Source organism: Bombina bombina, chromosome 7 (genome assembly GCF_027579735.1).
Source record: "Bombina bombina isolate aBomBom1 chromosome 7, aBomBom1.pri, whole genome shotgun sequence".
NCBI lineage: Eukaryota > Metazoa > Chordata > Amphibia > Anura > Bombinatoridae > Bombina > Bombina bombina.
Window position 1 is genome coordinate 270,041,615 of NC_069505.1, and position 17,155 is coordinate 270,058,769.

The window sequence follows — 17,155 nt, forward strand, 5'->3', positions numbered from 1 at the left end:
GTATGCTAGAGAGCATTTGGATGATCCAGAAGCAGATTGGGAGAATGTCATATGGTCAGATGAAACCAAAGTAGAACTGTTTGGTAGAAACACAACTTGTCGTGTTTGGAGGAGAGAGAACACCATACCTACTGTGAAGCATGGGGGTGGCAACATCATGCTGTAGGGCTGTTTCTCTGCAAAGGGAACAGGGCGACTGATCTGTGTACATGAAAGAATTAATGGGGCCATGTATTGTGAGATTTTGAGTGCAAACCTCCTTCCATCAGCAAGGGCATTGCAGATGAAATGTGGCTGGGTCTTTCAGCATGACAATGATACCAAACACACCACCCGGGCAACGAAGGAGTGGCTTCGTAAGAAGCATTTCAAGGTCCTGGAGTGGCCTAGCCAGTCTCCATATCTCAACCCCATAGAAAACCTTTGGAGGGAGTTGAAAGTCCGTTTTGCACAGCGACAGCCCCAAAACATCACTGCTCTAGAGGAGATCTGCATGCAGGAATGGGCCAACATACCAGCAATAGTGTGTGACAACCTTGTGAACACTTACAGAAAACGTTTGATCTCTGTCATTGCCAACAAAGGATATATAACAAAGTATTGAGATGAACTTTTGATATTGACCAAATACTTATTTTCCACCATAATTTACAAATAAATTCTTTCCAAATCAGACAATGTGATTGTCTGGATTTGTTTCCACATTTTGTCTCTCATAGTTGAGGTATACCTATGATGAAAATTACAGACCTCTCTCATCTTATTAAGTGGGAGAACTTGCACAATTGGTGGCTGACTAAATACTATTTTTCCCCACTGTATATACCGGTGTGTGTGTGTGTGTGTGTGTATATATACAGTGTTTATATATATATATATATATATATATATATATATATATATATATATACATATACTACACACACACACACACTGTATTTATGTCACAGTCTCACCCACTTAAGGTGCAATAGTCCTATTTCTGCTGAGGGGAGCTAAATGACCCCAGAGCAAGCCACATAAAAATTTAAGTACCATGTGTTACACACAGTGCAGGGTAATCACACAGCAGGTCCGCTGACAGGCTTGCATTTAGTATATTGTAGTAAGTGTTCCTGCCCATTACTAGAGGATCTCATTATCCCTCTAACCAGACTGTGCTCCAGCTCCTTCCACCAGCAGCAGTGTTTACTGAAGGGTTTCTGTTCTCTGTCCAGGGGGAACTTTGTTCCACCTGCAAAAATAGTGCTGGAACTCCATTCCCATGGACTTGACCCCTGGTGTTTTGTATACACGTTGGTGTATTGTTGAGCCCTACTGTAAGTCCTGCTTTCATTATTTTGGATCTTACCATTAAATAGATGGTTTGCATCACAGTGTGTTCATTGGCTTTTGGTCTTCTTTTCTCTCTTTGTTCAACCCCTTTTTCTTTCCTAAGATATGTTGAGTCCACAACGTCCTCAATTACTAGTGGGAATATCATTCCTGGCCAGCAGGAGGAAGCAAAGAGCACCACAGCAAAGCTGTTAAGTATCACTTCCCAAAAACCCCAGTCATTCTCTTTGCCTTGGTGCATGAAGGAGGTGAAATTTTTTCCTTCATAAATTAATCTTCTGTGGATCAGATTTGCTAGACTGCAACTTGGTACGCTCTGCATACTTTTTCCAAATTTTGATTATTTCTCCAACATAGGTGTGTCCGGTCCACGGCGTCATCCTTACTTGTGGGATATTCTCTTCCCCAACAGGAAATGGCAAAGAGCCCAGCAAAGCTGGTCACATGATCCCTCCTAGGCTCCGCCTACCCCAGTCATTCTCTTTGCCGTTGTACAGGCAACATCTCCACGGAGATGGCTTAGAGTTTTTTAGTGTTTAACTGTAGTTTTTCTTATTCAATCAAGAGTTTGTTATTTTAAAATAGTGCTGGTATGTACTATTTACTCAGAAACAGAAAAGAGATGAAGATTTCTGTTTGTATGAGGAAAATGATTTTAGCAACCGTCACTAAAATCCATGGCTGTTCCACACAGGACTGTTGAGAGCAATTAACTTCAGTTGGGGGAACAGTGAGCAGTCTCTTGCTGCTTGAGGTATGACACATTCTAACAAGACGATGTAATGCTGGAAGCTGTCATTTTCCCTATGGGATCCGGTAAGCCATGTTTATTACGATCGTAAATAAGGGCTTCAAAAAGGGCTTATTAAGACTGTAGACTTTTTCTGGGCTAAATCGATTCATTATTAACACATATTTAGCCTTGAGGAATCATTTTATCTGGGTATTTTGATATAATAATATCGGCAGGCACTGTTTTAGACACCTTATTCTTTAGGGGCTTTCCCAAAGCATAGGCAGAGCCTCATTTTCGCGCCGGTGTTGCGCACTTGTTTTTGAGAGGCATGGCATGCAGTCGCATGTGAGAGGAGCTCTGATACTTAGAAAAGACTTTCTGAAGGCGTCATTTGGTATCGTATTCCCCTTGGGGCTTGGTTGGGTCTCAGCAAAGCAGATACCAGGGACTGTAAAGGGGTTAAAGTTCAAAACGGCTCCGGTTCCGTTATTTTAAGGGTTAAAGCTTCCAAATTTGGTGTGCAATACTTTTAAGGCTTTAAGACACTGTGGTGAAAATTTGGTGAATTTTGAACAATTCCTTCATGTTTTTTCGCAATTGCAGTAATAAAGTGTGTTCAGTTTAAAATTTAAAGTGACAGTAACGGTTTTATTTTAAAACGTTTTTTGTACTTTGTTATCAAGTTTATGCCTGTTTAACATGTCTGAACTACCAGATAGACTGTGTTCTGAATGTGGGGAAGCCAGAATTCCTATTCATTTAAATAAATGTGATTTATGTGACAATGACAATGATGCCCAAGATGATTCCTCAAGTGAGGGGAGTAAGCATGGTACTGCATCATTCCCTCCTTCGTCTACACGAGTCTTGCCCACTCAGGAGGCCCCTAGTACATCTAGCGCGCCAATACTCCTTACTATGCAACAATTAACGGCTGTAATGGATAATTCTGTCAAAAACATTTTAGCCAAAATGAACCCTTATCAGCGTAAGCGCGACTGCTCTGTTTTAGATACTGAAGAGCATGACGACGCTGATAATAATATTTCTGAAGGGCCCCTAACCCAGTCTGATGGGGCCAGGGAGGTTTTGTCTGAGGGAGAAATTACTGATTCAGGGAACATTTCTCAACAAGCTGAACCTGATGTGATTGCATTTAAATTTAAGTTGGAACATCTCCGCATTCTGCTTAAGGAGGTATTATCCACTCTGGATGATTGTGACAAGTTGGTCATCCCAGAGAAACTATGTAAAATGGACAAGTTCCTAGAGGTGCCGGGGCTCCCAGAAGCTTTTCCTATACCCAAGCGGGTGGCGGACATTGTTAATAAAGAATGGGAAAGGCCCGGTATTCCTTTCGTCCCTCCCCCCATATTTAAAAAATTGTTTCCTATGGTCGACCCCAGAAAGGACTTATGGCAGACAGTCCCCAAGGTCGAGGGAGCGGTTTCCACTTTAAACAAACGCACCACTATACCCATAGAGGATAGTTGTGCTTTCAAAGATCCTATGGATAAAAAATTAGAAGGTTTGCTTAAAAAGATGTTTGTTCAGCAGGGTTACCTTCTACAACCAATTTCATGCATTGTCCCTGTCGCTACAGCCGCATGTTTCTGGTTCGATGAGCTGATAAAGGCGGTCGATAGTGATTCTCCTCCTTATGAGGAGATTATGGACAGAATCAATGCTCTCAAATTGGCTAATTCTTTCACCCTAGACGCCACTTTGCAATTGGCTAGGTTAGCGGCTAAGAATTCTGGGTTTGCTATTGTGGCGCGCAGAGCGCTTTGGTTGAAATCTTGGTCGGCTGATGCGTCTTCCAAGAACAAGCTACTTAACATTCCTTTCAAGGGGAAAACGCTGTTTGGCCCTGACTTGAAAGAGATTATCTCTGATATCACTGGGGGTAAGGGCCACGCCCTTCCTCAGGATCGGCCTTTCAAGGCAAAAAATAAACCTAATTTTCGTCCCTTTCGTAGAAACGGACCAGCCCAAAGTGCTACGTCCTCTAAGCAAGAGGGTAATACTTCTCAAGCCAAGCCAGCTTGGAGACCAATGCAAGGCTGGAACAAGGGTAAGCAGGCCAAGAAACCTGCCACTGCTACCAAGACAGCATGAAATGTTGGCCCCCGATCCGGGACCGGATCTGGTGGGGGGCAGACTCTCTCTCTTCGCTCAGGCTTGGGCAAGAGATGTTCTGGATCCTTGGGCGCTAGAAATAGTCTCCCAAGGTTATCTTCTGGAATTCAAGGGACTTCCCCCAAGGGGGAGGTTCCACAGGTCTCAGTTGTCTTCAGACCACATAAAAAGACAGGCATTCTTACATTGTGTAGAAGACCTGTTAAAAATGGGAGTGATTCATCCTGTTCCATTAAGAGAACAAGGGATGGGATTCTACTCCAATCTGTTCATAGTTCCCAAAAAAGAGGGAACGTTCAGACCAATCTTAGATCTCAAGATCTTAAACAAGTTTCTCAAGGTTCCATCGTTCAAGATGGAAACCATTCGAACTATTCTTCCTTCCGTCCAGGAAGGTCAATTCATGACCACGGTGGATTTAAAGGATGCGTATCTACATATTCCTATCCACAAGGAACATCATCGGTTCCTGAGGTTCGCATTCCTGGACAAACATTACCAGTTCGTGGCGCTTCCTTTCGGATTAGCCACTGCTCCAAGGATTTTCACAAAGGTACTAGGGTCCCTTCTAGCTGTGCTAAGACCAAGGGGCATTGCTGTAGTACCTTACTTGGACGACATTCTAATTCAAGCGTCGTCCCTTCCTCAAGCAAAGGCTCACACGGACATTGTCCTGGCCTTTCTCAGATCTCACGGATGGAAAGTGAACGTGGAAAAGAGTTCTCTATCTCCGTCAACAAGGGTTCCCTTCTTGGGAACAATCATAGACTCCTTAGAAATGAGGATTTTTCTGACAGAGGCCAGAAAAACAAAACTTCTAGACTCTTGTCGGATACTTCATTCCGTTCCTCTTCCTTCCATAGCTCAGTGCATGGAAGTGATCGGGTTGATGGTAGCGGCAATGGACATAGTTCCTTTTGCGCGCATTCATCTAAGACCATTACAACTGTGCATGCTCAGTCAGTGGAATGGGGACTATACAGACTTGTCTCCGAAGATACAAGTAAATCAGAGGACCAGAGACTCACTCCGTTGGTGGCTGTCCCTGGACAACCTGTCACGAGGGATGACATTCCGCAGACCAGAGTGGGTCATTGTCACGACCGACGCCAGTCTGATGGGCTGGGGCGCGGTCTGGGGATCCCTGAAAGCTCAGGGTCTTTGGTCTCGGGAAGAATCTCTGTTACCGATAAATATTCTGGAACTGAGAGCGATATTCAATGCTCTCAAGGCTTGGCCTCAGCTAGCGAGGGCCAAGTTCATACGGTTTCAATCAGACAACATGACAACTGTTGCGTACATCAACCATCAGGGGGGAACAAGGAGTTCCCTGGCGATGGAAGAAGTGACCAAAATCATTCTATGGGCGGAGTCTCACTCCTGCCACCTGTCTGCTATCCACATCCCAGGAGTGGAAAATTGGGAAGCGGATTTTCTGAGTCGTCAGACATTGCATCCGGGGGAGTGGGAACTCCATCCGGAAATCTTTGCCCAAGTCACTCAGCTGTGGGGCATTCCAGACATGGATCTGATGGCCTCTCGTCAGAACTTCAAAGTTCCTTGCTACGGGTCCAGATCCAGGGATCCCAAGGCGGCTCTAGTGGATGCACTAGTAGCACCTTGGACCTTCAAACTAGCTTATGTGTTCCCGCCGTTTCCTCTCATCCCCAGGCTGGTAGCCAGGATCAATCAGGAGAGGGCGTCGGTGATCTTGATAGCTCCTGCGTGGCCACGCAGGACTTGGTATGCAGATCTGGTGAATATGTCATCGGCTCCACCTTGGAAGCTACCTTTGAGACGAGACCTTCTGGTTCAGGGTCCGTTCGAACATCCGAATCTGGTTTCACTCCAGCTGACTGCTTGGAGATTGAACGCTTGATCTTATCGAAGCGAGGGTTCTCAGATTCTGTTATCGATACTCTTGTTCAGGCCAGAAAGCCTGTAACTAGAAAGATTTACCACAAAATTTGGAAAAAATATATCTGTTGGTGTGAATCTAAAGGATTCCCTTGGGACAAGGTTAAGATTCCTAGGATTCTATCCTTCCTTCAAGAAGGATTGGAAAAAGGATTATCTGCAAGTTCCCTGAAGGGACAGATTTCTGCCTTGTCTGTGTTACTTCACAAAAAGCTGGCCGCTGTGCCAGATGTTCAAGCCTTTGTTCAGGCTCTGGTTAGAATTAAGCCTGTTTACAAACCTTTGACTCCTCCTTGGAGTCTCAATTTAGTTCTTTCAGTTCTTCAGGGGGTTCCGTTTGAACCCTTACATTCCGTTGATATTAAGTTATTATCTTGGAAAGTTTTGTTTTTAGTTGCAATTTCTTCTGCTAGAAGAGTTTCAGAATTATCTGCTCTGCAGTGTTCTCCTCCTTATCTGGTGTTCCATGCAGATAAGGTGGTTTTACGTACTAAACCTGGTTTTCTTCCAAAAGTTGTTTCTAACAAAAACATTAACCAGGAGATTATCGTACCTTCTCTGTGTCCGAAACCAGTTTCAAAGAAGGAACGTTTGTTGCACAATTTGGATGTTGTTCGCGCTCTAAAATTCTATTTAGACGCTACAAAGGATTTTAGACAAACATCTTCCTTGTTTGTTGTTTATTCCGGTAAAAGGAGAGGTCAAAAAGCAACTTCTACCTCTCTCTCTTTTTGGATTAAAAGCATCATCAGATTGGCTTACGAGACTGCCGGACGGCAGCCTCCCGAAAGAATCACGGCTCATTCCACTAGGGCTGTGGCTTCCACATGGGCCTTCAAGAACGAGGCTTCTGTTGATCAGATATGTAGGGCAGCGACTTGGTCTTCACTGCACACTTTTACCAAATTTTACAAGTTTGATACTTTTGCTTCTTCTGAGGCTATTTTTGGGAGAAAGGTTTTGCAAGCCGTGGTGCCTTCCATTTAGGTGACCTGATTTGCTCCCTCCCTTCATCCGTGTCCTAAAGCTTTGGTATTGGTTCCCACAAGTAAGGATGACGCCGTGGACCGGACACACCTATGTTGGAGAAAACAGAATTTATGTTTACCTGATAAATTACTTTCTCCAACGGTGTGTCCGGTCCACGGCCCGCCCTGGTTTTTTTAATCAGGTCTGATAATTTATTTTCTTTAACTACAGTCACCACGGTACCATATGGTTTCTCCTATGCAAATATTCCTCCTTAACGTCGGTCGAATGACTGGGGTAGGCGGAGCCTAGGAGGGATCATGTGACCAGCTTTGCTGGGCTCTTTGCCATTTCCTGTTGGGGAAGAGAATATCCCACAAGTAAGGATGACGCCGTGGACCGGACACACCGTTGGAGAAAGTAATTTATCAGGTAAACATAAATTCTGTTTTTGCCTCGGCTGAGGCTTCTTTTGGGAAAAAGGTTCTTCAAGCGGTGCCTTCTGTTTAGGTCTGCCTGTCTTGTTTTCCCTCCCTAGTCATCTGTGTCCTCTAGCTTGGGTATTGGTTCCCACTAGTAATTGAGGACGTCGTGGACTCACCATATCTTAGGAAAGAAAACAAAATTTATGCTTACCTGATAAATGTATTTCTTTCCGGATATGGTAAGTCCATGACCCCACCCCTATTTTTATCAAGACAGTTATTTTTGACTATACATCAGGCACCTCTACACCTTTGTGTTATTCCTTTTTCCATTTCCCTTCGGTCTAATGACTGGGGTTTGTGGGAAGGGAAGTGATACTTAACAGCAGCTTTGCTGTGATGCTCTTTGCTGGCCAGGAGTTATATTCCCACTAGTAATTGAGGACGTCGTGGACTCACCATATCCGGAAATATATAAATGTATCAGGTAAGCATAAATATTGTTTTGTCTGTGCTGTAATATTTTCTTTTTCTGTCTTTCTTGCAGCCCTGAGCCCAGAATTTGTCTATGACCAAGAATAGTTTTTTTTAAGCAACAAACCTGCAAAGGATTCTAATAATTTGTTTTACTTGCATACGACAAGCTTTTGGAAGCCATTTGGCTAATATATTGTATTCAATGTTACATGAAGTATATGCTATACAAGATTGTGGATTTTCGGACACATAATCTGTGAAAGCAGAGACTAATATGCAGTTTACTTTTGGTTCCTGGGATTTAATTGCTCATATTAAAAAATGCATTGACGTTCAAAATTTTACATCCTCTGATTGGTTTGATCAAAGAAGTTTGGTTTCTGAAGAATTTCCTTTTGCAGAGTCTATATCTAAATTATTAATGTCTGAGATGGACAAAATGATAAGCAATATTCTATGCCTAATAAAATGTATTAGCTATTTCCTGTATCAAAGTCAGTTTTAGGATCCTGTGTTTCTCCCCTTAAAGTAGATGCACCCTTTACGTGTTTAGCCTGAAATATCGTATTCCCTACTTCAGACTCTGAGGGTTTGCGGGATGCAATGGACAAGAGAATGAAGGCCAATCTTAATAATCATTTTTTTTCAAGGAGTTATGTTCCATCAAGTTTTGTCCATGTTTTCAGCTACCGAGACTGCAGAAAGTTGTGTGTCCTCCCTTAAACTGTCCTTACCTCAAATGATTGAGTTGCTGGCATGTTTAATACCAAATTTGTTTCAATGCATGATTTACTTTGCCTTAATGTTCACAGTATAGTGGCATCAATGGCTTTGTGGCTAACACTTTGTAATACAGATTCATTCTCTAAAAATGAATTTGTACCTTTTTCATACTATTATGTTTTTTGGGGGAGTGGCAGACTTGAAGAACTTATTGCTTAAAGGACTAGTAGCAAAAGCACTTTCCGTCCACAGGTGCTGAAGTCAAAAAGGCCTGCTTCATATTATTACATCCTGTGTGTGCAGTTTTGTGACTCCCATAGTACTGTATCAATGGATACGTTTTGTTCATAAACATGGAAACAGTAGGAGGATGGGGTTTTGGTTAGCCTGTCTGCACTCCAAATGTTACATATCAAGTATAGCTTGGGTGACAAGATTCAAGGATTTAACTCAAAAATGTTATTGATAAAGATAATAGATGGTGCCTGGAGACCTGTTTTGGATCTACAGGTTTCTCGATTGTTTTTTCCAACCTCAAAGATTTAGAATAGAATATCTGCTTATGCTAATCTCATAGAGCTAAAAGACAAATACTTTCATTATCCTGTTGCTCTTCCCCACAGATGCTGCTTGAGTTTTGCTTTAGCACATCTTCATTTATAGTTCCGGGCTCTGCCTTTTGTTGTCTCCATAGCTCCAAGGATTTTAACAAATGTTTTACTGTCTCTTATAGCAGAAATTCTTGTCAAGGAATATTTCTGTTTCATTATCTGGACAATATTTGACTTGTAGCAAGTTGAGAGCTGCAGTTGAGTCTACACATTCAGCAAGTGTTTTGCATTCTTCAGTCTTTCGGGTGAATAGTAAACTGGGAGAAAGTCAACCAAGACCTACACAGAAATAGGTTTTCCTAGGGTCTATTTTAGGTACAAGAAGAAGAAATGGGGTTTCTTCCTTATCAAAAGATTCAATATTTGATTGTTTATCTGGCATAGCTTTGGCGGTTGCACAAAGAGGTGTTTCTACATACAACCATGAAATAGGACTTTCCTCATGTTTTTCCTCTAGTGATCTTCATTTGTTGGGTTCTTCAGAAAATCAAGTAGGGAATTAGGAGGGTTATTTGAATAGCCACATTATAGCCAAGGAGGTTTCCCAATTCTTCTAAAACTGGCAATTCAACTTCATTGGTTTATTCTGAGTTTACCTGGAATTCTGCTTTATTATCCAGTTCAACATCTGAATCCTTATAAGGATTTTTTTTAGCTATGAAACAATGGACCTCCAAAGCCTTTTATAGAATTTGGGATAATAGGGACTTACTTCAGTAACCCTGAAGGTGCAAGTCTTGACAGTTTATGCAATAAGATGAGCTCAAGATCCAATAGTAATTTTGTTCTTCCAAGTCATATACCTTATCAAACCAACTATTAGGTTACTAGTCCTAAAGCCTGTGTACACGGGCCAATTTTTTTTTAAGTACCGCGGTTCCAACCCTTTCTCTCTCTTTCTCCCCCCTCTCTTTTGCGCTCTCTCTCCCCCTCCTCTTCTGCTCTCCCCCCCCTCTTCTGCTCTCTCCCCCCTCTTTTGCTCTCTCCCCCCTCTTTTGCTCTCTCCCCCCCCTCTTTTGCTCTCTCTCTTCCCCCCCTCTTCTGCTCTCTCTCCACTCTTTTGCTATCTCTTCCCCCTATTTTGCTATCTCTCCCCCCTATTTCGCTATCTCTCTCCCCTCTTTTGCTCCTCTCTCCCCCCTCTTTTGCTCCTCTCTCCCCCTCTTGCTCCTCTCTCCCCCCTCTTGCTCCTCTCTCCCCCCCTCTTTTGCTCCTCTCTCCCCCCTCTTTTGCTCCTCTTTCCCCCCTCTTTTGCTCCTCTTTCCCCCCTCTTTTGCTCCTCTCTCCCCCCTCTTTTGCTCCTCTCTCCCCCCTCTCTTTTTGTGCTCTCTCCCCCCTCTTTTTGCGCTTTCTCCCCCCTATCTTTTTGCGCTCTCTCCCCCCTCTCTTTTGCGCTCTCTCCCCCCTCTCTTTTGCGCTCTCTCCCCCCTCTCTTTTGCGCTCTCTCCCCCCTCTCTTTTGCGCTCTCTCCCCCCTCTCTTTTGCGCTCTCTCCCCCCTCTCTTTTGCGCTCTCTCCCCCCTCTCTTTTGCGCTCTCACCCTTCTCTTTTGCCCTCTCTCCCTCTCCCCCTCTTTGGCGCTCTCTCCCCCTCTTTGGCGCTCTCTCTCCCTCTCTTTGGCGCTCTCTCTCTCCCCCTCTTTGCTGCTCTCTCTCCCCCTCTTTTTTGCGCTCTCTCTCTCCCCTTCTTTTGCTCTCTCTCTCCCCCTTCTTTTGTGCTCTCTCTCTCCCCCCTCTTTTGTGCTCTCTCTCCCCCCTCTTTTGCGCTCTCTCTTCCCCCTCTTTTGCGCTCTCTCCCCCTCTTGCGCTCTCTCTCCGCTCTCTTTTGCGCTCTCTCTCCGCTCTCTTTTGCGCTCTCTCTCCGCTCTCTTTTGCCCTCTCTCCCCCCTCTCTTTTGCCCTCTCTCCCCCCTCTCTTTAGCTCTCTCTCCCCCCCTCTCTTTAGCTCTCTCTCCCCCCCCTCTCTTTAGCTCTCTCTCCCCCCCTCTCTTTAGCTCTCTCTCCCCCCCTCTCTTTAGCTCTCTCTCCCCCCCTCTCTTTAGCTCTCTCTCTCCCCCCTCTCTTTAGCTCTCTCTCTCCCCCTCTCTTTAGCTCTCTCTCCCCCCCTCTCTTTAGCTCTCTCTCCCCCCTCTCTTTAGCTCTCTCTCCCCCCCTCTCTTTTGCTCTCTCTCCCCCCCTCTCTTTTGCGCTCTCTCCCCCCTCTTTGCGCTCTCTCCCCCCTCTCTTTTGCGCTCTCTCCCCCCTCTCTTTTGCGCTCTCTCCCCCCTCTCTTTTGCGCTCTCTCCCCCCTCTCTTTTGCGCTCTCTCTCTTCCCCCTCTTTTACTCTCTCTCTCTCTCCCCCTCTTTTGCGCTCTCTCCCCCTCTTTTGCGCTCTCTTCCCCTCTTTTGCGCTCTCTTCCCCTCTTTTGCGCTCTCTTCCTCTCTTTTGCGCTCTCTTCCTCTCTTTTGCTCTCTCTATGCCCCCTCTTTTGCTGTCTCTCTCCCTCTTTTTATCCCCCCTCTTCTGCTCTCTCTATCCCCCCTCTTCTGCTCTCTCTATCCCCCCCTATTTAGAGCTCTCTGTCTCTCACGGCCAGTCGGTCATGGCATCCGGCCCCGCCTGTGTCAGGCCCCCCATGTCACGCCTGACCCCGCCCATGTCACGGATGGGTTAGACTTATACCTGGCGTGGATGCTGTTATGGAAACACCCTTTTTAAGTCAGCCTCTCTCTGGTATCTGGCTTTGAAGACTCAGAGTCTTTGTGGTAGTGATCAATTCTGCAAGGAATTTTTCAGAATTATAGCCACTTTCTGTGGATAAGAAATATCTTAATTTACATCAAGATAAGGTACTTATATCTACTGTACCAGAATTTCTGCCAAAGTGGTAACAGATTTTCGTTCTTCAAAAGGTATTATTTTTCCTTCTAAGAAAAAAACTATTTATACATTGGATGTGGTTCACTTTCTTCATTATTATATGGTCTGGAGTAAGGATTTCAGAAAGTCTGATTGTCTTTGTCATCCCTTTTGTCACATTGTAAAGGTCAACTACCGGTTACGACTATTTCCTCATGGATTCAATGCATTTGAAAGGCCTACCAGTTGAAGCAATTTCCAGTTCCAGAAGTTCTCTGGACTCATTCCTCAAGGGTTGACTCTGCATCATGGACATTTTGAAACATATGCTTTAATTTCTGATATTTGCCAGGTGGTTGTTTGGAATATTCCTTATACTTTTGTGTCACGTATGTTGTATGGTCTGCTTCAGCTAAATTCAGCTGAAAAAAAATCTTAATTCTGTGTATTGTTAAACTTTTTTTTTTCTATTTTTGCATCATTTAATGTCATATGTCATACTTTTTATCCCTACACAAATGTATGTCTACTTCTTGCTATTCTCTCACCTTGTAAATTTTGGCTAGGTTTGGCCAAGCAGGTAAGCGCAATATCTGTAAAGGGGAGTGTCTAGTATCTGTCCATTCGGCTACCTTAAACGTTATTATTCTATTATATCCTATTCTAATGTTGACTGTAAGATGCCAGCAGTAGTGAATGCTACAATACTTAGTTGCATGATGGGCACGGTTTGTAGTCTGTGTCATATCACCATATTACATTTGGCATTTTTATAGTATAAAAACTCCTATTCCCTCCCAATAATATATTTCCAGGTTTTATGACATAACTGGTAACATGCATAACTAGGTACTCCTGTTATGTGTTTGTCCTACTAGCAGTCTCTCTCCCTTGAACCAGGTTAATGTTATAAATAAAAAGAGAAGCGCACAACCTGAGCATAATAGCTTGTTCTATGGCTAGCTACCACCCAAGGAGCAGCCTCTTTTTGCTCAACATGTGCCTTTCACATAGAAGAACTTTCCTGTAGTATCTCGGTCTGATCCTGACAGTTCAGTCCAGAAATACCAGGCAATCCCTCTCTGAATGAGAGAAACTGCAAAACACTGGACTTACGTTTTCGGCCTAGTGGGGGCCTCATCAGTGAGGTGCAGCCATATCCCTCTAGGCACACTGAGCAATGGGTCCACGTCTGACTTCTCACATCACCCTTAGGGAGACTTCCCTCAGGGTCATAATTTGCATAAATAAAAAGAGAGAACAACAATAGCATAATAACTTGTCCTATGGCTAGTTACCACCCAAGGAACAGCCTCTTTTTGCTCAACATGTGCCTTTAACATAGAAGAACTTTCCTGTAGTATCTTGGTCTGATCCGGACTAAACAGTTCAGTCCAGAAAAAACAGGCAATCCCTCTCTGAATGAGAGAAACTGCAAAACACTGGACGTACTTTTCTACCTAGTGTGGGCCTTATTAGTGAGGTGCAGCCATATCCCTCTAGGCACACTGAGCAATGGGTCCACGTCTGACTTCTCACTTCACCCTTAGGGAGACTTCCCTCAGGGTCATAATTTGCATAAATAAGAGAGAAGAACAATAGCATAATAGCTTGTTCTATGGCTTGTATGCAGGTGAATGTTATGTTTGTAATAAAACACTTTGAACCCACGCATTTTATACCCACCTCCTTTGACAGTGACTACAGTACGCACTGGATAGAAGTTTCACACTATAGCAAGCTTAATGGAGTATGGAAGTGTTGAAAAAAACATGTTTTACTAACAGTTTAAATATATGGTATCAAAAGATGTCCAAATTCATTATAGACCACAATTCATCCAATATGGAGGTTGTCCATTGTGAGTGCAAGGAAGGAATCTGCTATCTTTTTATTTATGGTTAAAACATAATTGTGTGCTGTCACTTTACTGTTAAACAGCTTCAGAGTGGCAATATACCAGTGTCAGTGATTGGTGGCTACATACATATTCCCGTCCATGTGCAGCCCAGAAGCTAAAGTCTCCCTTTCACTGTTGTGCTGCCCACCTGCCGCACTCTATCCCTCCTGAATCTCCTACCTGCGCAAACGGAGATCATAATAAGACCTTGACACAGATCGTGTCACTGTCTGTAATGATCAGAGGAAGTCTGCATTCGTATGGTAATGGAGCACCAATCGTGCTCTGTTACCATATGAAGGCAGATACCTGCAGTCCAGGAAGAGCACGTCTCGGTTGACTGCTCGAGCTTCCTTAAGGTTCCAAAGTGTATATACGTTATGCGGTACGAAGGGCTATGTACCGCATGACGTATATATACGTCAGATTGGAACTAGGGGTTCAAATTTTATTCTGTATCTGAATCATGAACGAATAATTTTGGGTGTCATGTCCCTTTAATACATTTTAGGAAATTTTATTTGTGCATTTTTTGGAACATAAACACTTGCAGCCATTACTAACATAACACTTTTCTTAAAATATATGCTTCAATTCATTGTAAATAATAATTTAACATTTATTTTTTATTTTTTTTATTTTTTATATATACTAGAATGACTCCAGCTTTCTGAATACGATTCATGAAGTATATTTAAAAGTTCTTACCAAAACTTAGAAAACCTCAAGCTGTAAAGTCAAATCGCTTGGACGCAGCCACCTCTTCACACAGTCTTGGGAACAAACCAGCCTTAGCACAACCAGTACTAGGAAACGATACAGGGAAGCCTACATAATAAGTTGTCATGTACATCTACTGTGGAATTAAAGGCTGGTTGCAGAAGACCTTGCATCACTACGTTAAGGAACACTTTGGATTTATTTAAAGCAATCACCAGCAGTGTTGTTTACCGACGTTCAATGAGCAGTTGTTCTTTTTATCACAAACGGGATAAATAGATTTAACCTGCTTTAGGTTTCAGTAATTTGGAGGAATATTAAATAAAACTAAATGACTGAAGAAGACTACTATAGAGTCAATCAGAATTGAAATAACTGGATTTTACTATTCATTTCAGGTTTTAAAGTAGATATTACCCTAAATGATATCTTAAACATTGGTTCCTTTTAAAAGAAATTGAAATGTTTCTTGATTTTCAGGGTTTTTTTTTGTTATTTTTATGTGATTATGGGCCACATGCTTCCACTAGTTATTACCCTCCATAAACAAATAATGATTAATGCAATTTTTTTCAATAATCTATTTATATTTTTTAAGTTGTGATTTAACAACTTTGGATGTAGTCTTTTACCCTAAGAAAACATTGGCCCTCTTTAGTCCACTCTATAGTCTTAAGCAGATTTTTCCCCCCGTAGTCTTGGCTATACATTTTTGGATGTTCTATAGTATCATTTTACTACATTATAATGCAGTAGCAATTACTGCAGGTACATTTTTGATAACTAAAACAGACTTCTTGTTTTCCAGTGAATACTCCCCCCCCCCCCCCCTTCCCGGTTTATTTTATTTCCCCACCAGTTAAATTACTTTTATAATGGTATTGTGTACTATTAATATGGAGAAAAAAAATTCCAATAAAGGTCTACAAGCTTCATTGCAGATTGTACTTGGATGATCTGTTTTGAACCACTTTATATTTAGTTAAGAGTTTAAAACCTAAAACCAAAGTTATGGCAGAGCCTTTATATTTTAGTGAACTCATGTCCTTAATTATTAAACCATAAAATTTCAGGAGACATTCCCTTAACCTGTTTTATTTATTCACGTGAAAGTTTTTGTTTTATGCATAGCTGTGTGCCTTCAAAGTTGGACGCAGATACTTTTAAGATAAAAACAGTTATTACAGATTTTAGAGAATGAGTCACAATTCACAATATTTAAGATCTTTGACAGATCTTATTTCCAGTAAGGTCTTTTTGCGAAGAGACTATTATATACATATATATATATATGTGTGTTTTTAATTTTTATTTTATGTGCATTTTTGGCTGGGTGGATGTAATATTTTGACAAATTTTTATATTAAAGCAAATTTGCCTGATTTTTTTCTTAATGAATCTGTGCAGTCATTTTTTATATCACAATGTAATATGTTTTCAATTATGCATAATATAAAGGCTTATGACCATCATAGCATGATTTCAAAACAGGAGAAAAGTGTAATAAAACATACACAGTATTATGTTAAAATTATTGCTAATGTTTACTGTTCATGTTAAATTCAGGTCATTGTGTTTTTATGGGTTTTTTTATATATATATATATATATATATATATATATATATATATATATATATATATATATATATATATTGCTCATAGATTGGGACTTTTTTTCCTTTAAACTAATTTGTGCTCATGTATTCTTTTGTTCTCTCTTAGATATTTTTGACACTTCATTATTTGAGGTGTATGTCTTAAAGTGATTATAAACTTTAACAAATTAAAGGCCAGTATTAAATAATACTCTTAAGGGACACTTTAATTTTATTTTTTGAAATACCTTTGCATTATGGTAAATATAACGCCGGTCCTCAGCCTGCAGCTCCTGCTTTCTTTAGCAGATCGATGACAAATCCGGCTTCCTCCAATCCGTTGTGTGCCCCCTTTGGCGTCCTGCTCGTGGGGCAACGCAAAGATTGTAGGAAGCTGGATTTGTCATCGATATGCTAATGAAGCAGCAGATGCAGGCGGAGGATCGACGTTATGTTTACCATAACGCAAAGGTAAGTATTTTAAAAAATAAGCATAAGGAATTAAAGTGCCCCTATTTTTAAGAGTATTATTTAATACTGGCCTTTAATTTGTTTAAGTTTACAATCACTTTAAGTGTATTTGCATTTTATTTTTATACTGTTGATGTATATAAAAACACATATAAGTAGAATTTGAATTGTACAGCACTTAATTTCCTTTATCTCATTAGAAGCATTTTTGCAATATGTTTCCCAAAATGTTTCTTTTAAAAGTTATTACAGATTTGAGTTAAAGGGATGTGATACCCAAATGTTGAAGCATTTGAAAG

General features: G+C 41.8%; 1 protein-coding gene across 1 annotated transcript in view; it reads left to right on the forward strand.

Annotated features, from left to right (window-relative positions):
• The window catches only part of DCP1A (decapping mRNA 1A), a 262,738-nt gene extending 246,555 nt beyond the window's left edge, over positions 1 to 16,183 (forward strand). Inside the window, exon 10 of the mRNA XM_053720746.1 lies at positions 14,725 to 16,183. Within this exon, the coding sequence (XP_053576721.1) occupies positions 14,725 to 14,787 (63 nt within the window). The 3' untranslated portion in view covers positions 14,788 to 16,183. The remainder of the gene's footprint in view (positions 1 to 14,724) is intronic.
• The last annotated feature ends 972 nt before the right edge of the window (positions 16,184 to 17,155 follow it).